This window comes from Anser cygnoides, chromosome 1 (assembly GCF_040182565.1).
Source record: "Anser cygnoides isolate HZ-2024a breed goose chromosome 1, Taihu_goose_T2T_genome, whole genome shotgun sequence".
In the NCBI taxonomy this organism is placed as follows: Eukaryota; Metazoa; Chordata; class Aves; order Anseriformes; family Anatidae; genus Anser; species Anser cygnoides.
In genome coordinates, this window is record NC_089873.1 from 360,158 (window position 1) to 382,529 (window position 22,372).

The 22,372-nt window shown below is 45.9% G+C and overlaps 1 protein-coding gene across 4 annotated transcripts in view; it reads left to right on the forward strand.

Annotated features, from left to right (window-relative positions):
• SHANK3 (SH3 and multiple ankyrin repeat domains 3) overlaps positions 1–22,372 on the forward strand; it is a 390,143-nt gene that overhangs the window by 117,685 nt on the left and 250,086 nt on the right. For all 4 annotated transcript variants that reach the window (XM_066992893.1, XM_066992848.1, XM_066992765.1 and 1 more), the window contains exons 11-12: positions 1,825–1,891; positions 20,445–20,784. In XM_066992893.1, coding sequence (XP_066848994.1) covers positions 1,825–1,891; positions 20,445–20,784 — 407 coding nt within the window. The remainder of the gene's footprint in view (positions 1–1,824; positions 1,892–20,444; positions 20,785–22,372) is intronic.

A 22,372-nucleotide genomic window follows, 5' to 3' on the forward strand; every position in this document is an offset into this window, starting at 1 on the left:
AGCTTGGGGGAAAACAGCAATTCTTACTCTTTTTTTGTCTGTTACTGTGGCCTCATTTTGAGATTGCAGAAGGTTTCCTTTCTTCAAGCCATTACTGATCTCTTACAGTTCTGGCTGAGGAGTTGCAGCATGAATTCTAGGACTCAGGAAAGAAAAAAAAAATATAAACATTGTTGAGCTATATTGAGCATTATTGAGAATAGTAAGACTATTTCTGCTGATAAAGGATCGTAGTAGAGAGGTGTACATGCTGTACTGAGTCACTAAGTTAAAAATATCCCTTCATCACATGTTAGTGGTAAAATGCAAATGAATCTCGTATTTCTAAAAGCTGTTCTTGTAGGAGGGCAGGAAAATGTTTAACAGGCAGCTGGAGCTGCCAGTATTGCTCTTGACTCTGTCGGTGTCTGGATTGATATGGTTTCTACTGACTGCCTGATCAAATTTGTTTGTCCCAAATATCAATCCTGAGTTTAAAAAAGTGTGGGGGTGCAGCAAAATGGTCCCAGCATGGACAGGCAAAATCGTCATCAGTATCTCAGCCTGCTCTTAGAGGTGTTTTCATGCTCTGAGCAGTAGCACTTTTTTTTTCTACTGGGAATCTATCTGGTCCAACTGGTTCTCATTCCCAAATCACCTGTAGGTGCTGCACAGTCCTCAGGGGTTCCTGCCACGTAAGCATGATATGGATATGCTGCTGTGTGGGCAGGAGAGGCGCTGGTGCGCAGGGCCAGTTGTATCAAATGCAAGACTTGAACAGTTCGGTCCAGAGCAGTTCTTCCAGTTTAATATTCTGAGGACCAGCAACTGACTTCGTGTTCTCCTACCCATCTCACTGTGGTTCCTTCACATTTTAAAAGAATATTTTTGGACCTTGTTCTGAAAAAACATCACAACTAGTTTGGAATTACTAGCTGTGATTCAGTGCTGTATTTCCTGCCACCCCCACCCCTTCCACCACCACCCCCCTCACAAAATACGTAAGAAATCAACAAAGAGTTTATGTAATGTCTCTAGTCTGTCGGTTGAGTACTTGCTTCAGGAGAGTAGCGCTTCGGTCTATTTTCTCTTACTCATGTTCTAATCTACCTTCTTGAGGACCGCTGGTGTTCTGCTGTTCCCCAGGATGGGAGCATCTGTGGAAGCAGTTCCTGGAGAAAGGCAGACCATGTCTGTGTGTTCCCTTGGCAGATCCACATTCAGCTTCCCCTCTTCCCTTGTCCTTTTGAGTTATTGAAGATTTTTCATGTGGAGAGAAACTATAGGATGGGTGTTGGGTAAAGCAATATTTAATGTTGGTCTAATATGTTATGGCTTTCCTGGGGCAAGCTGCTGCAGCAGCTGAGTGGAAGTGGTTCCTCAGCCAATCCAGCCTGGAGCGAGCAGGAGCTAGTCCTGGGGACTGTGCAGGTAAGACATGCAGAAAGGTGGGTTTCTGGAAACCTGCTTTTTGTCAGCTAACTATGGTTCGCTGAAAGCCTTCAGGCTTGAGGAAGCTGGTCAGTACCTGCAAGACCTAAAATTAATTCCTAGCTGGTGTTAAGCATATCACCACCAAACTCTGAGGAGATGGGAATGGTTATCTCTGAGCTACCTTCTCATTGCACAAACAATCGACATACGTTCTCCTTGCAATGCTGAGAGTGTATTTACACCTTGGGGTTACTGACTGGGTGAGCTGAGGCAGAACAATTGTTGGCTCTGCATCCCCCATGGAAGGCAGCTGTTATTAGTCCATATGGTGGTATCTGTGCAAGCAGGCACAGGATCAGTGCTGTTCAGTACTGTGAACTGCTCAACTGTCTTCCCTCCCTCTCTTTTCAGGTGGCCATCATTGCAGGAAATTTTGAATTGGCTGAAATCATCAAAACCCACAAAGAATCCGATGTTGGTGAGTTTGATCTTTTTTCTCTCCCCCTTTTCTCCCTTTTTAATCTTACTGTAGAGTCCAGGACTATTTTAGAATGGATATGTTAATTGGTGGTTTCCTAGTGCTGCCTGCAGTGATTAGTGGAAGCTGCAGCCTGCAGCTAGTTTTGGGTCTTGGGAGCGTCAGGACACATCTACTTTCCTCTCGGGGCCATCATTATTCAGTGAGTTTATTCAGTCCAGTGTTTGCTTATGGCTGCTGCGATTAGCAAACTAAAGAATTAGCCAAATTAGTCTGGAGTGGGTCTGAAAAGCTCTTCGTAAAATCCCTTGCCTTTTCTCTCTCTCTGCATCCCTGAGGCCCTTTCATGTCAGAGATGCTCTCCTGCTAAGACTATTAACTGGACCTGGTGCAAGAAGGAGACGTGTCCTCTCTCTTAGTAGTGATAATGGCTATGGAGCTGCCCCGCACTGGAGCTTCTATAAGTAAAAGTGAAGTAGTATTCTGGTATTGTTTCTTTATGGAGGAATATTTTTGGATTTCCTGTTTAGCTTTTTTCCTTGCAGCATCTACTCTCTCCTCCTTTGGTGTAGACATTGTCATGAAATATAATATATGTCATGCAAAACTGAATTTTAGGTTAGGTATAAAATCATACCACTTGTTGAGTTTTCCTGAATTGTTCTAGAAAGTTGATTGGATCAGAGGTCACTAGAGCAAGGGACAAACCAATGTAAAGGGTTAATTCTTGGTGAACGTGCAGTCCACAGAAAGTACAGAATCATAAGGTCATGTCCTCATTTTGGCTGGGATAAAGTTAATTTTCTTTACTGTAGCTAGTATGGTGCTATGTTTTTTGGATTCCAAAAAGGCTGTGGAATGGCATACAGCAATTCAGGTAAACGCGTGAGACAAGCAGAAGTAGAGGTAATGACATACATTTCTCCTTTCTCTCTAACCTTTCCCCTTGATCCTTTCTCAGAGAAATTTTTGGAAAGCCTAAATGAGGTAGAAGTTAAAAAACTTAGTATGGAAGCCAAAAATAAGTACTTGTACAATGGAAAGCTTTATTTCTTTTTGTCTAATTGTGTCAAATTTCCCAGAATGTATAACAAACGTGGATGTTTTTGTTGAGCTCATTCTATTTATAAGGGCAGTTGGAAATCTGTAAGCTTGCTGTGGCAAAGAGATAAAGAGTGTTAACTTTCTGTGTTCCCTTCTTTCTTGTGCTGTCTACAAAGACTTTTTTTCTCACTGTTGTCTCAGTGCATGTACCTTCACAGAAGGTACAGAATCATCAGGTCATGTCCTGGTTTTGGCTGGGATAGAGTTAATTTTCTTTGTTGTGTCCCGTATGGTGCTGGTTTTGGATTTATGATTAAAACAGTGCTGATATAACACACCGATGTTTTAGTTGTTGCAGAGCAGTGCTTACACAGAGCCTGGAACTTTTCTTCTTCATATGCTGCCCTGCCAGCAAGAAGGCTGGGAGTGCACAAGAAGCTGGGAGGGAATACAACCAAGGGACCCAAACTGACCAAGAGGATGTTCCATACCGTATGATATCATGCTTAGTAATGGAAGCTGGGGATAGAGAAGGAAGGGAGGAAAGGAGGGAGGGAGTTATGGCGCTTGTCTTCCCAAGTAACCATTGTGCATGATGAAGCCCTGCTTTCCCAGAAATGGCTGGACATCTGCCTTTCAAGTGGAAGTAGTGCACAAATTCCTTATTTTGCTTTGCTTGTGAGTCCAGCTTTTGCTTTACTTAATAAGTAAATTCTTGGTGATAACTGTCTTTATCTCAGCCCATGAGTTTTCTCACTTTAATCGGAAAGCCGATTCTCTCCCCAGTCCTGCTTGGGTAGAGTGAGCACGCAGCTGTGGGATGCTTAGCTGCCTACTGGGGTTAACCCACAGCAAGTCATCAAGTGGAAAGACTTGTAGAGTCTGAAACAGCCTTTGAGTATTGGGCTTGGTTCTTGGAAGTGGCTGTGAGTCTAGAAACCTGCACCTTAACCCATCCTTTTATCACTTCGTTTCTCAGCTAACTATCACTGATGCTGAGGATTTGTGAGAAGAATCAGGAAGAATGTGAGGAAAAGCCAAAAATTTCTTACACCAGAAAGCCACCCTATCAATTCAAGAGGAAAGAGACTGCAGTGACAGGGATATTGGACTAGATGACCTGCAAAAGTCCCCTTCCAAACTAAATTTTTCTACGATTGAATCTATATGTGATTGAATGGCTCAATTATTTTTCTTGAAAAAAGTGTAGGGAAAAATGGCATGAAAACATGTTGGGTAAGAATGAATTGTTCATGTTCTAGATACGGCTGTTTATATAAAATAGGTCAGATAACAGTTGCAAACTAATCGCATACAAACCAGCAGGTCCAGATGGTATCCACCTGGAGTCAATGGGACTAGCAGATGAATTTCCCAAGCAAGGAGAAATTGTTTTTTGAAGTTCATTAAGATCTGAAAAGTGTGAGTGTCTGACTGGAGGAGAGCAGATTGGCATGATTTAGGCTAAGGAAGGGGTCAGGGTTAGGCAGTCTGGCTGTCTCTATTCCTTTTCTCTGATAGTTCCATCACAATAGTTGCAGAAATACTAAAACAATCTGGTAGGAAAGGGTAGGATTATACGTGACAGTGCAGCATTGTACGTGATAGCTCTTAGAGAAATCTTCTCAAGTTCCCGCTATTAGGCAGCACTTGTCTGTCTGTGAGACAAGAATTGGTGGCCCCCACCATCAGAAATATTCAGAGAGGACCTGCTGTGTTAAGGCTGTGGAAGGAAAGATGGTTAGCAATAGCTTTCAATCCTTGCTGCACGACAGCCTGTTGCACGTAGCTGTAGTTTCTGGCTCTTAGAGCATTCATCAATGTTTGTTTGGATCAGGAGTGTACTTCTGAGGTGGAGCTGGCTGTCCCCACTGGCTGTGATTTGTATCACAATGTACAGCAGGTCTGGAGGGTGTGAAGTGAATTTCTTTTAGGTGAAAATAACCCAAAACTGTGCTCCAGCTGATGTGCTCTATCTGTTTACAAGCATTCAGTTCATGGATCTAGCTAGGGTTGATATAGTTTAAGGAAGATGCCCCAAAATGTCCACAGTGAGGATTCTGGGTGATCAGTGTCTGCTCTTAACAGCCCATTGGGCTGCAGGACTTCTTGGGCAGTTTTCTCCATAGTTTCCTGTGCACAGTTCTCTGTCCTTTCAGTCAGTGCAGGCACCAAGATCTGCTTGTTCCATCACGGGCACCAGCACTGAAGTTGAAGATAGAGTGTTTTTTTTTTTGTTTGTTTGTTTTCTGTTTCTCTTATTTTATGAGTCTGAAGACAGAATGCCATGTATAGTAAGTGCAGCCTTTTCTCTTCTTGGTTGGACCTGAGAGGTTGGATCATGAGAACTTGGCAATGACACTACAGATCCTCTGTGTGCTTGAAGCAGCGTAGCACAGTGCTTGTTCATTAGTGGTGGTCCACTCTTGCCCATATGGGAGTGGTTTCTTTGGTATGGCAAGGGCAGCCCTAACCCTCTTGGGTATAGCTGCAGAACCTGGTCTCTGACCATGCCAGACAGATTTGGAAAAGCAAGGGATGGCAGAGGAAAAAGGCTGCACGTTTATCAGGAACACTGAGACCTGGTCAGTGGGAAACAGTGCAAGCGGGGCTGCGCCTGAACCTTTGGTCCTCTCTGGAGCACCACCGTCAGCCTCCTGGCATGTCCATTTGCTTATTCCATCAGCTTTCAGGTCTTAAATCCACATCAGAATTTACCACCCATATGTGTAACTCCACTCAGTAACATCAGGTGTGTGCCACATTACCTGTTTTCCACTAAAACATTACCAGTAGTGTTAATTGCACATAGTTTTGTTTTGTTTATTTATTTATTTATTTATTTTTATCAGTTGGATCCCTTGTCAGCTGCTCAATAATTTTCATTATCCATCTTTCTGGGAAGTTTTCTCAGCCTGCAAATTTTTAAGTGTTTGTTTCAGCTAATTAGTAGTTCCCTATGCTTTGTCACCATGATGTGATACAAGCGCCTCTTTCTGCTTGTTTTAGAATTTACTTTTACATCTAAAAATGACCGTAAAGCTTCTTAAAATTTTCCTCCATTCTGCAAACTCTTTTTTTTGTTAATGTTTTATCTCCCCTTATCAATTTAGAGTGTATTGTAACTCCATATTGATTTCAGTTATTTAAACTTCAGATATGGAAAATATATTTTGCAATACCAATTGATGTCTTCATCTTGCCACTTTTGTCCAACTGGGCGTTTAACCACAGCTGCTTTATTTCATAATTGTGGTATTGTAACTTCGCTGATTTTTTTGAACTCCTGATTTTTATTCATATTTACTCTATCTACATGAAAGTAGATCTGGAGAAAATAATATAATATTAGCTCAATACTGAGAAATTAACCTTAAGCAGTACATGTACGTAAGACTGGTTGAGGATTCTTTCTTCTTATGCTGAATATAATCAGGTCATGATTCATGGTCACTAAGCAACCACTAACTTCACGTCAAAGGAATTAATTCATTATCAGTCATAGTGAGACCCCAAACAGGTACCCTATATTATGTAAAATATCTTTTTGTTGGGGAATTACAATCTGTATGAGATCACCAGCATTTGTTTGCTGAACTGAAGTGCACCATAACAACATTTGTTTTCTTTAGATGTACAGACAGGGGTGGCGGAGTAACTCATCTCCTCTGGTATGGTTCTGCAGCTTCAGTGATCCACAGTGGTCCTTGCTTTTGGGATGTGTTAGACTCTTGGCCCATGTCTGCTGAAGATCCTACAGCCCTGGCTTACTGTTAGCTCTGTATGGGTAGAGTTGCTGGCACAGTGTCTTCCTCTCTCCTGCTACCTTGGGACAGATTTTTTTCAAGGTATTTAGGTATATGAAGATGCAGGTTGGGCCTAGCAAGGGTCAGAAGATGATCTGGTCACCTAACTCCTCGTTAGGTACCCATCCCATACCCTGGTGCATGTGGCCTAGTTTCCTTCTCTGTGTGAATTGACACCAGGATATTAATTTAAACCATGACACATTAGGAAGATTACATGAGGCTTTGGGCATTGAATTGTCAGTTGTTGTTGAGAAGTCTCAACTTTATGACATTTTATAGCTCAAACCAAAGAATAAGTTATTTCTCATTAAGGAGGGTGTCATGAAGCCAACCTGAGATCAGTGTTTCCTTTGTCCTTCAGGTGCCTTCCTCATCCAAAGCCTGTCCCAAGTATCTCCATGAGCTCTGAAGCTGTATGTCAGAAACTGTGTATGTAAGCTCAGTCTGGGATTACCCAGAGAGTGGAAAAATCTAACATCTTACAATTCTTCCAGCAGATATGATGCTCTGGGGCTCAAAAAAGGAGACAGTGTCAATGACAACAATGGTAATGGTCAAGAGCCAGGAAAGGGCAACTGCAAAAAGGTGGACCAGCAAACCACTTGTATAAAAACCAGTGCCACAAAAAAAAAAAAAAAAAAAAAAAAAAGCACAGAGGGTGTTGGTATTTGGAGACTCCCCTCTGAGAGGCACTGAGGCTCCCATTTGCTGCCCAGACAATCTCTCTCAAGAGGTTCGCTGCCTGTGTGGGGCCCATATTTGTGACATAACAAAGAGGCTACTGAGCTTGGTTAAGCTGGAGGACTATCACTCATTCTGCTCTTTCATGTAGGGACAACAGAGGCTGTGACAAGGAGACTCCAAAACATCAAAAGGGACTTTATGTCCCTTGGAAAGATGCTGAAGGGAATCAGGAGAGCAAGTAGTGTTCTCCTCAGTCCTCCCAGATGGAGACTGGGACCCAAGGAGGAGGTGGCATACAGATCACGTGAATGACTGGCTGCATAGCTGGTGCCATGTTCAGGGTTTTGGGTTCTATGATCTTGGGTGTGTTTTTGAGAGACCGGGAATGCTGACATGGGATGGGGCACACCTGACCAAGTGGGGCAAAAGCATTTTGGGCAGCAAGCTGTCCGGACTCATTAGCAGAGCTTTAAACTAGATTCAGTGGGGGAAGAGGATGTGCCTGTAAGTGACTCCAAAGATCCATTGAGTGCCAATACTTTAGAAAACAGCAGGGAAACACCTGTGAAGTGTTCCATAGGAATTAGAAGGATACCTGTCTAGGTGCTGGATGTGCAGGGATGGGATCAGGAAAGCCAAGGCACTCGCAGAATTAAACTTTGCGAGGGATGCAAAGAATAAAAAGAAGGGGTTCTACAGGTACATTGGCCACAAAAGAAGGTCTAAGGAGAGTGTATTGCCTCTCACAAATAAAGATGGAGGACTGGTAACAACAGACATGGAGGAGGCTGAGGTACTTCACAACTTCTTTGCCTTGGTCTTCACTGGTGGTCAATATTCCCACATCTCTTGAGTCCACGAACCTCTGGGCAGGGGCTGGGGGAGCAGAGTCCCTCCCACTGTAAGCAAGGAGCAAGTTCGGGACCTCCTGATGCAACTTAACAGCTATAAGTCTATGGAGCCTGACGACATGCATCCCAGGGTCTTGAGGGAATTGGCTGATGTAGTTCCCAAGCCACGTTCCATTATATCTGAAAAATCATGGCAGGCAAAGTCCCCGGTGACTGGAAAGGGGAAACATCACTCCCATTTTTAAAAAGGGTAGAAAGGAAGACTCAGAGAACTACAGACCCGTGAGCCTCTGCCTGGAAGCAATGTTAAGGCACATGCAAGACAAGGAGGTGATCTGAGACAGCCAGCATGGCTTCACAAAGGGCAAATCATGCCTGACCAATCTGGTGGCCTTCTGTGATGGAGTGACAGCGTCAATTGACAAAGGAAGACCAACTGATGTCATCTACTTGGAATTCTGTAAGGCTTTTGTCACAGTCTCACATGACATCCTAATCTCTAAGTTGGAAAGATAAGGATTTGAAGGGTGGACCGTAAGGTGGATAAGGAATTGGCTCAATGGCTGCACCTAGAGAGTAGTGGTCAATGGTTCTGTGTCCAGGTGGAGGCTGGTGATGAGCAGAGTCCCTCAGGGGTCTGTCCTGGGACCGGTGCTTTTCAGTATCTTCATCAATGACACAGAAGATGGGATTGAATGCACCCTCAGCAAGTTTGCAGATGACACCAAGTTGAGTGGAGCAGTTGATACCAAAGAAGGAAGAGAAGTCATCCAAAGGGACCTGGACAGGCTGGAGAAGTGGGCCCATGTGAACCAGAAGAGGTTCAACAAGTCCAAGTGCAAGGTGCTGCACCTGAGTTGGGGCTATCCTAGACAGGAGTACAGACTGGGAGAAGAACTCATTGAGAGCAGCCCTGCGGAGAGAGATTTGAGGTTTCTGATGGATGAAAGGCTCGACATGAGCCAGCAGTGTGTGCCTGCAGCCCAGAAGGGCAACTGCATCCTGGGCTGCATCAACAGAGGAGTGGCCAGCAGGCTGAGGGAGGGGATCGTGCCCCTCGGCTCTGCCTTTGTGAGGCCCCACTTGGAGCACTGCATCCAGGTTTTGGGCCTCCAGCACAAGAAGGATTTGGGGCTGTTAGAACGGGTCCAGAGGAGGGCCACAACGACGATGAGAGGGCTGGAGCACCTCTCCTATGAAGAAAGGCTGGGAGAGCTGGGGCTGTTCAGCCTGGAGAAGAGAAGGCTTCGGGGAGACCTTGCGGCCTTTCATTTGCTTAAACGGGGCTTATAAAAAGGTTGGAGAAGGACTCTTTACTCAGGTAGATAATGATAGCACAAGGGGGAATTGTTTTAAACTGACAGAGGGGAGATTTAGATTGGATGTTAGGAATAAGTTCTTTACTCTGAGGGTGGTGAGGCACTGGCACAGGTTGCCCAAAGAAGCTGTGGATGTCCCATCCCTGGAGGTGCTCAAGAGCAGGCTGGATGGGGCCCTGGCAAACCTCATCTAGTCTGCGGCATCCCTGCCTATGGCAGAGGGGTTGGCACTAGATGATCTTTAAGGTCCCTTCCAACCCAAGCCATTCTATGATTCTATGATTTATTTTTGCATGGAGAGTTTGACAAGTTCCTCAAAATGATGCTGATGGGACAATAAATTTTAAGACCAACATGGCCAGTATTGTCACCTTGTGGGGAAAACTTGAACACTTGCACAATTCTGTGCAAACTTTTGCATAAGTTTCTTATGCAGAAAGTTTCTATTGTGGAGTATACTCTTACCCAACATACAAATTTGTGATTCTCTGTTACCTTGGCAAACTGTGACTAGCTTCTGTTTATTTATTTTCTTAGTATAGGTCAGCTTGACCAGCTTCTGAGCCTTTGCATGGCTTTATGTTGAACTCTTTCTGCTTTTTAACATTCCCAAAAAGCATGCGACAGTTTAACATTCTTTTTAGCAATGTTGACTGCATTCCAATGCATTTTTCCATAATAACCTTATGGATGAACAGACTGTGCTACCCTTTTTCGGGGACTGATATATCTAGTGGTTATGTTAGCTTTTCTGCTCACTGCATTGGTCTTGGAGCTTGTCTGTAGGTGGTTTGTGTCAGGAATCACTGGCCTGTTTCAGTCTCGCTGAAAGGAGCTCTTTTTCAAGGAACAGTTCTGTACTGTATAACCTACGTTTGTGTTTCCCAGCTGCTTTGTCTTACTTCAGGAAGTAATGAAATGTGTTCAGATGGTCCCATCTTAACAAATGTTAATTTGTTAACGTTTGTTAACAAGAGATTCCACTGTGTCAGCACCCTCTCTCATATGCTATTGCACCAGCCATGGCATCACCTGCAGTTTTATTGCCAATGATCTGTGTTTGTCTATATGTCTGTGTGTATATATATATTGCCGTATATACATCCATATATAGAGAGGTCATTGGTAAAGGTAAAAATATAAATATTACTGTAGCAAGAACTGGCTTACTGGATAATATTGGAAACATTCCCAATTGTTGTTCTTAATGATTGATTATTTTGTCTTATTATCTGTGCGGTGGTTTTATTGTCTGTGTGGTGGCTTTACTGTGCTAGGCAGCTGAACACCACAACTGCTCTCTCACTCCCCCTCCTTAGAAGAGGAGGGGAAGAAGTAAAGGAAAGAACAACTCACGGGTTGACATAAGGATAATTTAATTAAAGGGGAAAAATAATTATTAAGGAAAGATTATTATTAATTAAACAATTTAAAGGGATAAAAGGGAAAGGGGAAAAGGGAGGGGGAAAGGGAAAAAAAACCAAAACAAGTAAAGGCTATGTGGAAGTGCAGAGGAAAGAAATTACTCTCCACTTCCCACAAATGAGTGATGCTTGACCATGTCCTTGAAGCAGGGCCTCAACGCACGTAGCCGGTGTTCGGGAGGACAGACGTTTTCGCAACGAGAGCCCACCCCTCCCCTCTTCTTCCTTTTTCCACCTTTTATTGCTGAGTGTGACATCATATGGTATGGAATATCCCTTTGGTTGGTTTAGGTCAGCTGCCCTGGTGATGTTTCTTTCTCACTTTTTTGCCCACCCCCTAGGAGGGTTAGAGGGAGTCCTGATGCTGTGCCAGCACTGCTCAGCAGCAGACACGACGCTGGTGCGATACCAGTGCTGTTCTAGTTACACGTGCAGAGCACAGCACTGTATGGGCTGCTGCAGGGAAAGTTAACATCCCAGCCAGACCCAGTACAACCTGTTAAAATCTAGTATCTTGACAAGTGGTAGCATGTAATCAATATCATTACAGTGAAGTCAACAGCTTCACCCAAGCTTATTATCTTTGTCAGTGAGCTTTGAGTTCTTAAAGCCATCTTGGGTGTTATAAATTAAATTCTCATGCTTTATTTTTCAATTGTTAAGTGTCCTGTTTCAGTGTTTCTAGTCCTTTCCTAGAAATGATATAAAGCTATGCTTTCTGTGGTTGTCTCAATAATCCCGCTGACCCTTTCAAAACTGCCTCCCTATCCACTGACACTTTTTAAGGAGTATTATAGATATAGGCCAATGATTCAGTGAGCTGTATGGCAAATTCTTTTGAACATTGCTGCAGAAGCTTTTGACCTGCTATTTTGAACGTACATAACTGAATAAACATCTGTTACTGCTATCCTCGGAATTGTGGGGGGAAGTTTTAACCTGTTTTATTTCTGGGTGCATTTTTGATGGTATGGAGGTATGTACAGGAATTATTTTCAAATATTAATCAGAAATACTTGTTTGATGCTTCTGATTTTCTGGTCATCACTGTTAATTTCATTGTGTCATTCCTGTAACGGGTCTATGCAGTTGCCAGGATTTCCTCTGTGGGGATTTGAGCAGTGGCCTGAGAGTCCAAGCAGGACTTTCAATGTTCTGAATGTGACAAGGAGAAGCAGAGGAATGAAAAATTCTTGCAAGGAAAATCTTCCGGTGATGATATGCATCAGGCTGATAAATATTGTCTGAAGAGAAAGGCTGACAATCCCATATCATGTACTACTCACAGGTGAATTGGCAGCACATTTGAGGACAGTTTGTAGGGAAAAGCTAGCAAGTTTGATTAAAATGTATTTTTAGCAGTTTCAATTTAAGTTTTACAAATGCAGAGAGAAATCTGTCCCCAGCTACATAGGGCTGACACCCTGAGTGGGATGGGGCAAGAGACCTGCACTGAGGTGGAGGAGTGAGGTAGGAGGGGGTAATTCTGAGGGGCTATGTCCAGGGATGGAGCATCACACGAGAATGGGTAATTGAGAGGCAAATGAAGATGACTGAAGAAATCATTAGAGGATAATTTTTTTTTTTTTTTAATTAAAAGGGGCGGGGGGGAGGGGGACCGACTCCAACTCCTACCAGTGCACTGTTTCTCAGTACTGAGGTAAACTAGCAGTTACCTTGCTGGAGCTGAGCTGGTGGCTCTGGTCTGCCTGATCATTGTGTACTTCTCCTTTAGTTTTCATTCCTGGAAAAAAATACCTGAAAGGTCTCTTGGAGTAGCCTCTCTCTCCTGCATGGAAGAGAAGCCTGGGCGTCAATGTGCCTCATGAGGGGAGATGCTATGCGCCTTCTTCGTTCTGCTTTGTAATTTTCCACTATTAAAATGTAAATGTGGCCTCTCAGCTTGGAACTGTGGAGACATTTGCACTTCGTGCTCTTTTGCTCTTTTACATGAATATTTAACATCAAGCCAGTAAATCTCTAAATAACCTCAGAGTGTTGATTACATTTTGGTTCATTAGCCTGAAGCTTGGGGTTGTTTGGAGCGTGGTCCAGGTGCCGCCCAGTGACAGTGCAGCATCTCAGGGCCCAGAACTCCTTTGGGAACCCTGGCTGCACCCTGCTCATACTGCACCTGAGTGGCAAGAGGCATTTTCAACCCAAGAGCCTTGCATTTCTCCTTGTGGAGGGCAAAAGCAAACACGGAAGTGTCAGATTAACCAGGCTGGCTGGAGCACGGTTGTGCTTCTTCGAGCAGCGCTGTCATGGTAACTGAAGTGATTCATTTTGCTGCGAGAAACCCAGTAAACACACTTTGATTAAACTCTTGAGAAGGTATAGAAAAGAATCTTCAAAGCTGATTGTATGAGCTGCACAAAGTTGGTTTTTGGTGCTTTTTTTTTTTTTTTTTTTTTATTGCTCTCACTTCCCTCCCTTCCCCACTAGGAACAGTGGGTTTGGGGGTTGGGAAGAGGAAGCCTTTGCTAGAACTGGCTGCCTCACAGCAGGCTGAAACCATCCTGTCTCTGCACCTGGTCGCTGCAGCTCAGGCTCAGCAGTTTATTATTATTACCAGTTTCAGGTAGTTTGAGGTGCAGTGAGAAGCTGGCTTTGCTGCCTATAGAACTGGCCAAAGCATGCCTTGGGCTCCCCCAGCCTGGTCTTCCCACCCCCGCAGAGAACAGTGACCCCATCCCTCTGCCTGCGCTGGGCTCACTGCCCCGTTGCCGTCCACGTTGCTGTTGAGATAAGCTGGCTGGCAGGTTGGCCTGGAATCTGGGAGGTCATGCGTGATGTACTGGGGGCACGCTGTGGGTGGGGCCCAGGGGACAGGGTGGAGTGCCACCACCTTCTGGCACTGGGGAGTCCTTGGATCAGTGAACACACATCTAGTGTCCTGCAAGAGATCCCCAGCAGGAGAGACCTGCCAGCAGCCCTCTCCAGTCCTCCTTTCCAACTATCTTCTTTGCAGTCAAGAGCATGATTTCAGTCTCTTTTGCACTCGTATGACAGTGACTGGCAGGGAATGGGGCAGAGTTATGTCTCAGTGACAAGTTGGGGTTCACTCAGTGGATGCAGTGGGGCGAGCATCATGATGGATACCTTGCTTAATGTGCTTCTGATCAGAAGACAACTAAGTTCTCTGTGAAGCTGAGTGACCCAATTATTTGGTTGAATGAGGCCGTGTCATAATGCTGGAGGTGGTTGGTCCTCAGTGTTAGAGACAGTGCAGCCAGGCAGGACCTCAGCATCCTCACTGGCACCTGTGTGGTAGCTGAGACCCTGCTGTCCCATAGGACAACCTGGCAGACGTGTCCTCTGGTGCTTTTAAGACAGTAAATGGGCCTGGGATTATTGTGCATTCTAGAGACCTAGATGTCGTTACACATCATTTGGCTGTTGCAAGCTTGTGGCTGCTCTGTTTTTTTCTCTGTTAGGTAGCCAGAGCCTCTGAAATGTGCTGCTCAAAACAAAGAGTGACGGTTAATTCAGCATTTTCAGCCCTAGCACGAAGTTCTCTTTCACTCATCTCCCAAAGAAGTGCCGGGTTTCCCCCAGATTTTTGTTTTTGAATATGCAGGGCTCCCCCAGGGAGAGAAGTAAACAGCAAATCACATGTGACTGTTGTTGGTCTCTTGCTTAGGGCTCCTAGAAAAGTCCTTTTTATAAATAGCAGTAAAGGATCCCTGGTGATCTCCCAGTACTGAGTGAGGCTCTGCTGGAAGTGCAGCTCTCATCGAATCACAAAATCATAGAATATCCTGAGTTGGAAGGGACCCACAGGGATCATCAAGTCCAAATCCTGGCTCCACACAGGACCATCCAAAAATAAAGCCGTATGCCCGAGAGCGTTGTTCAAATGCTTCGTGAGCTCCATCAGGCTCAGTATCATGACCACTGCCCTGGGGAGCCTGTTCCAGTGCCCGATCACCCCCTCAGTGCCGAACCTTCCCCTGACACCCAGCCTGACCCTCCCCTGTCCCAGCTGCATGCCGTTCCCTGGGGTCCTGTCAGATGGGTCCCCAGAGAGCAGGGCTCAGCGCCTGCCCTTCTGCTCCCTCTGTGAGGAAGCTGCAGGCCGCCATGAGGCCTCCTCTTCTCTAGGCTGAACAAACCAAGTGACCTCAGCTGCTCCTCACACCTCTTGCCCTCGGGGCCCTTCACCATCTTTGCAGCCCTTGTTTGCACACTCTAACAATTTTATGTCCTTCTTATATTGTGACACCCAAAACTGCACACAGTTCTTGAGGCGAGGCTGCACCAGCGCAGAGTAGAACTGGACAATCACTTTCCTGTCCTCTGCACAGCTGCCTGTGCCACTGCCTCAAGTACACGGTGGCCTCGATCTTCTGTCTGCTGCAGCCCCTGGACATGTTCCTGGTACTTTTGTTGTCCTTGTGCCTGTGCCAAGTGCTGATTTTCCGCTGGACTTTCTTGTGCAAATAAGTGCACGCGTAGTACCCTTCAACACCAAACTGCCTCCACCATTAGCTCATCCATTTTGGGGTCCATCCCATGGATCTGCCTCAGCACACCTCCCCATGCAATGTGGGTATCTCTTCTGTCCTTTCTGCCATCTGGCCAACGCGCAATTTTCTCTCCCACGGTTCTGCCACATGCAACAGATTTTGTCTCCCTTGCTGTCTTCATCTCATTGCATAGCACAGCCAAACATGTTTTTGTATCTCTCTGAATATATCTAATTGCTGTTGTGAGAGCAGACCCAGGCTTGCGTGTATCTACGTGGCATAGCAGCCAGACTGACTGGAAGTAAGTCTGTGTTTAGATGAGGGCTCTGAAGAATCTCTGGAGTATCCGGGGAGAAAAGTCCTATATTGTTCATACAAGCAATAGGTGTGTTCCTTTGATTGCCATCCTCCCATGAAGCTGCCTGGATGTCTGCTCATCTGTGTTCTCAGTTAAAGCCAAGCTTTCCAGGCCAGGTGTCATCATCCCTGGTTCACTAACCTCTCTGTAGAAGCTGGTCTTGGTCCAGTTGCCTTCCCAGCTGCACAGCGACCCAGAAACGGGCAGTCTAGGCTCCAGAAGCTAGGCACTGAAGTTGGAGCAGGCAGATCTCTATCAGCAGTACCTCTGCACTGAGGCTCCCAAGGACTTTGCTGAGTCCCCTGAGCTGTCCTCTGTCCCGGGTCCAGGGGTATAGCTGCCTTGGCCAGGAGACATCAGGGTATGCTGGACACCCGAGAACCTAAGGAACTTCACACGGTATGCATGTGTGTCATATAAAAGGCTCTGCTCCTGTGATAGTATTGGAAGCAATTTTTTCACTTGTCGTCTGGACTTGTGACTCCCTTGCCCCTAAATTGCACTTTGGCAAGTGAAGTAAACTGTCTTGATCTCACCTCACGTGCAGTTACTGTGTGCTGGGGAACAAGTTAAAATTGGTCAGTGCAGGTATCTGCCTGTCTGTCAAGAGATTGCCTTTGCAGCTGTAATACCATTCTCGTAACACACTTCTAGAGTTAGTCGGGAAATCTTGGCTTTGCAGTCTATTATGTGACCTGGACAGCTTCTTATTTACTCCTGTAAATGCTATGTTATGCTGTAAGTCAGGGACTCTTATGCTTGATGTTATGATAAATGGATTAGTGAGTAGCAGAGTGGTCCTGGGCTTTTTTCTGCAGCCCTGCTGCTCTTCATCTCTGATGTAAATCTGAGACAGTGGTTGTGTTTTGCTCTGGTTTTAGAGTGGATTCTATAATTTTCGTGTTGGGAGTGAGCACTTTGCATATGTAAGGTGATGACTGCTCTTGTGGAGAGCGTGGAAATGGGTAACCAGGTGATTAATTTGACAGCCTAAATTAAAGAATTTACCCTGACCTGCGTCAGAAATTATAAAGTACCTTCCCTTACACCGGGGAGTCCTTGAGCAACCTGTTTGTGTCTCATTGCCTAATAACTGGTGCTTGCTGTGAACATCTCACAGTAAAGTCTGTACCACTCCATGTCTCCTGGAGTGATGTCCATGCTGGTTGCAGGGCAGGCTTCTGCTTCTTCTCAGTTAAGCTAAGGCTACCAGGAGCAGAGATTTCACACAGACTGAAAGGATCTCGTCAGGTGTGCTGCTTTGTTTACTTGCAAGATAAGTCACTGCTTTTCAATTTTTTTCCTCCTTTTCTCTTATGTTGAATGCTAACAATGTTTTCCAGTGTTTGTTTTTTTTTTTTCCAGATTATTGCCCTGATTTATTTATTTATTTATGTATTTTTCTCGTGAAGGACCATGCCTACTGCACAACTCTGGCCAGTCCTAGTTCAGTTGAGTAAAAACAGCTTGCCAACAGGATAGTTTTACAGTGAGCTTGTATGCAATTACTTCAACATACAGCAATGATTTTTTTTTTCTAAGCTGTTAATATCTAGAAACTAATAATTAATTTATAAAGTGCACCAAAGCAAACCAGACTATCTCTTCTGTCTGAGGTTTTCATTGCTGTATTCTTGTTTTCCTCCTCCTTTTTTTTTTTTTTTTTTTTCTGGCTTTGGTGCCAAGACCAATGGTGACAAGTCCAGCCAGATAAAGAAGAGTGGTGACCGCACCGATGGTGGTGACCGCACCGATCCTCGGCTGGGCTGTGGCTGCAGATCTGGTGCACTTGGTGACTGCTTCAGCCTCCTTGTAGTAAAGGATGATGCCACGCGTGCGCAGAGGGAGCACAGTGCAGACTCAGCCTGACTGGCTGGTGCAGAGCTCCAGTAGCCCTAGCTGTCTGCAAAGGACTGACTGCTGCTCCTGGTTTTGTCCAAGACAGGCAAAGAGCTGGTCAGGCACATTCTTCTAGATCTTGATTTTTTCCTTGATATTTTCAGTCTAGCAAAGTTTAATATGGTGTGGTTCCAAACCTTGCATTTCTCCAGCTGTGACGTTGCCTCCTGATAGAGCACTTTTGAGATCACCTCTCTGGGGCTTTGCTGTTCCCCAGTTGAGATGTAATGAGCTCAGATTGACTCCGTTCCCGGCAGAGCTGCACTGAGTTTGTGTTTGGTTGACAGCCACTATGAGTTCACAGCCTTTTGCAGGTTACAGTCCCGTGATCACTGAGTTTCACCTATGTTTTGGGTCCCTGGAAGCACACCATGGGTGTACTCAATGCTATTTGCCTTGGCCTTCAGTTTGGAAATGTATTCAGACCACTGACTGATGTGCTTTCATCATTAGTCAGCATTCAGCACTTATTTTACTAAAAGTAATTCTGTCTGGTTTTTTTTTTTTCAAGAACTGTGCTTAAAGTGCATGGATTGCTTTGGTTTGAAAACAGGTATTGGAGACTAGCAAGGAACTTCCTTGCACTTCCAGTGACTATTTCCAATTTCTAATAATTTTTAAATCTGTCAGTTACTGTGACATGCATCCATTTAATATTTGCTTCTCTGATTTTTTAAAGTGGTTTTCTATGAGAGGTGATGTAGTACAAAATAAAATGTCTGGATGACACACAAACTCAGGCTGGCAGTCCTTGTCAGCCAAACATGTTCAGTGTTGCCTTTGAAAGGGTAGTGGTTAGCCCTGACTTTGGCTTCAGCTCAAGTGTATTGCATTGATGGGGCTGGCTACAGATTAGAGAGTCCTGTTTGCTACAGCCCTGCGGACTCCCACACACCTGAATCCACAGCACATTTTATGTGGCCTGGACCTTGCCTCTTTCCATCTGATATCTCTTGTTCTTTCTGGGTTCCCATTTTGACCTGTTTTTCCTGCGGGGTGCCCTGGATGCGAGGCACTTGCAGTGTTGCAGCTGTGGTCAGAGGTACAGAGACCTTGGTCTGGTGCTGGGCTGGGAGCTGGACTGAGTCGCTGCAGGGAGCACAGACACTGCCGGCAGAAATCCCCCAACACGTGGTTGGAACATCAGAGAACAAATGCATCGAGTTGCTATGACAACAAGAAGATTTACAGGATCCTGAAATTCTTGTACTTTGAACCTAAATTATTCCTCAGAAAAATATTGCAAGTGTGGCTGTGCAGCACAGCTGGAAAGTGCTTTGAAGGCATTCGGTCAGCGATTAAACAGGGTGAGAGGCCTTGCTAAATGTCAGGCAATGTCCTGTTCAGATACCTGGCCAGTCCCTTCCTCTGAAGCCCATTGGTTGTGATAGCTAAAGTGTGCTCAAGGTTCAGCACCCGTTTGCACACCAGGTACAAGTTACCTTGGAAGGAGTAGTCTTGGAAAGGTGAAGTTGTGCAGTCCCCTGTTAGCAGGATCACACCACTTCTGAGTATGCCTTTGAGCAGGAGTGCAGGAGAACTTTGTAGTGCAGGAGATCTCTGCAGTGCGTCAGATGGTGTGTTCTCAGTATCCCCTTGCTTTTGTCACTGAATTTGCAACAGCCTTGGTGGTCACGGCATGAAACCTGCCAGAGTTCAAGAAGTATTTGGACAATGCTCTCAGACATACGGTTTAATTTTTAGGTAGTTCTCTGCGAAGCCAGGGGTCAGATTTTTGATGGTCCTTGCGGGTTCCTTCCAATTTGGGATATTCTATGAAACAAGCGGATATTGTTGACTATGCATTCCCTGCTGAAGGCTGTCACAAATGTGAGGCAAACTTTAAGCATATTAAACTTCAGAATGAAAATGGATTCACTGAACAAACTTCAGGAAAATATGTCTTTCCTAACCTAAGTTCTGCAACACTCCAGCTCCACAGTGTGCATGTGCCATGTCGGCAGCAGAGCGCTCATCCCTCTGTGCCTACAGGAAGTTTTCCATTTCCATTCCTCCTCCTTCTGCAGAGCTGCTGGCAGAAGCAGGAGTTGGCATCTCCAGGTGCCTTTGTGAGGTCTGGCTCTTCCAGACACTGGTAAGAGTCAGCTACAGGGTCAGGAGGGGCAGAGTGTAGCTGGTGTTTTATTCTGTACACTACATTTTTGAGGCTTAGAGATGGCACGTTCCTAAAGCTATAGATTTAGGCCTATTGTACCTCCAGAACAGAGGAGTAACTGGTGGCCAGGATCATGGCCAGTAACAGTGTCCTGTTTTGTGTCACCACCTCCAAACCGGAGTGGTAGCTGGAGGTGGGCTGGAAGCTGGTGGCCCTGACCCTCACCATCACTGTGTCCCCCCACAGGGCTCCTTGATGCTTTTCCAGACACTGCTTCCAAACTCTCCCCATGCTGCCATGCCATCCAACTTGCTGGCTCCACATGCTCCCAGGCCTGCAGATGTTCCCTGAGGAGAGCAGTGTGCTCTGGGTGTCTTGCTGGGATGGGAGCTGGAAGCAGATGGAGACACGTCCTCATCTGCTATGGCTGTTCCTGTGCTCCCACAGGGATGCTCATCCACTCCTGGCCTAGCTCTGTGCTCCTTCTCTGCCACCATCTTCCTGCCCCAGCGTGACCGGCCAACACCAGCTTTGTCCTGTGTGCCTGGTAGCTAATGCTGCTTTCCTGGCTCTTTTGCAGTGCCTTTCAGAGAAACTCCCAGCTACACAAAGCGGAGACGGATCCTCGGTGCCGGTGGCCTCGCTTCACCGCGCATGCTGCAGCGCTCGGCCAGCGACAACAACCTGAAGGCAGAGAGCCGGGCGTCCTACTCACCAGTGCCCTCGCTGCGCAGCCTGCCCCCCCAGCTGCTGGTGCAGATGCAGGAGGCTGCAGCAGGGGCCGGCGGTGGGGACGGCAGCCTGGCCAGCTCCAGCAGCACCCGCAGCGCCCACAGCCGCTCCCCATCCTTGCAGCGCGTGCAGGAGGAGAAGGAGGCCGACCTGCCCACGCTCCGGAGGAGCAGCCGTGGCAAGGCCAGGTAAGGGGCCAGGGGGAGGCAGATCAAGGCTGACTCGTGCCGTGGCTGTTGTGGGCATCAGCACCCATGGGAACCCCATACCCGCATGGAGCTGGGCGCCTTTGGGGCCCCGGGTGAGAAGCAGGGATGCTGGTGCAGCCTGGTACAGGGCTGCATCTCCCCACCCCAGCGCTGCAGGGAGCGGGGCTGTCCGGGGCTTGGTGCGAGCACTGTGGGGGCTGTTTCCTTCAATCTGCTCCCCAGCCCTCAGTCTAATTTTGCGTCTCAGAAGGATGGTAAGTACATCAATTCCGTGTTGCACTTGTTGTTGCTATGACAATGAATGCATCTTGAAAACTAATACTTCGAGGTGGCATATTGCAGATAAGCCAACACCTAATGCATCCAGGCCGACTTGCGGTTATCGCTGCCTTCTGTGTCTACCTGCACAGGTGGTTGCTCTGTCGGATCCACTTGGGCCTGTGGGTGGCTGATGGGCACGGTCACCCTCTCACTAGTCAGCACGGGAAGGCATTCGTTGTGCTGCAGATGATTTCAGTGGCCGATGTGTGTGGGAGTGATTCTTGGTTCTCCTGCTGCTCCCCAGCCATTCCCTGGCCAAGTGCAATGTGAACTCCAGCTCTGAGACCACTTGTCACAGCTGGTGCTTACCTTTGAGTGGAAGTCAAGGCATGGACCCCGTTGCTGATATAGGGGGATAACTGCTAGCCATCTCGGACAGCAAAGACCTCCCTGAGGATAACTGCTTCTGGAGAGTGGTGGTTGACAAGGGTCCCTTTGGTGAGGACTGGGGTTCAGGCTTTGCTTCCCCAAGTCCTTTGTTAGAGAGGCAAGACTGACTGCAGCCATGTCTGGTGTAAAACAACATCTGCTCGAAGGGGCTAACAAGAAATTCTAATACTGTGAGGTCAGAGCAGGAGTTTGAAGAGCAGGTGCCAGGTCTGGGCTATGGTTGTGTTTACTGATGACCAGGAAATGGGTGTGAGCAGTGAAGAACCAGTCTGCAGATGACAGTTGTTTACATTAACTCCATACCAGAAACAGCTTTGAGGCCCTTTGAGGCGATTTAAAGAAATTGGGGAAAAAGAAACATGTTGGTGAATAAAAAATAATGAAAATAAATGCAAAATAGCTACTAAAAGGAAAAAAAATCAACCACTCAATTACCTGGTAGGATTCCTAATTAACAGTTTAACTTGGGAAAAGTTGCAGGTTGTTTTCTAAGGAGTGCATTGGAAACCTCTGCTCAACGTGCAGCTTCAGTACAAAATGCAGTGATATTAGATCACCTAAAGAGTGTGATGGATGATAAAGTGGAAAATGGTCTAACACCATGGTTAAAATCTATGATGACACCTTTGAGTGCTACGCACCAGTGTGGGCACTGCTAGTGAGTGAGAATAGAGTGAGTTGAAGGGTCTCAGAGATGCAGCAAAAATCATCAGGAATGAAAAAAACCTCTGCTTTGAAGAGAGATTTAGAAGAGCAGGATTGTTACCTTAGAAACGAGATGAATAGGAGGAAATATGTTAAAAATATTGGAAATACTGAACGATTTTTAAAAGGGAAATAGGGAACTTCTGCTTTT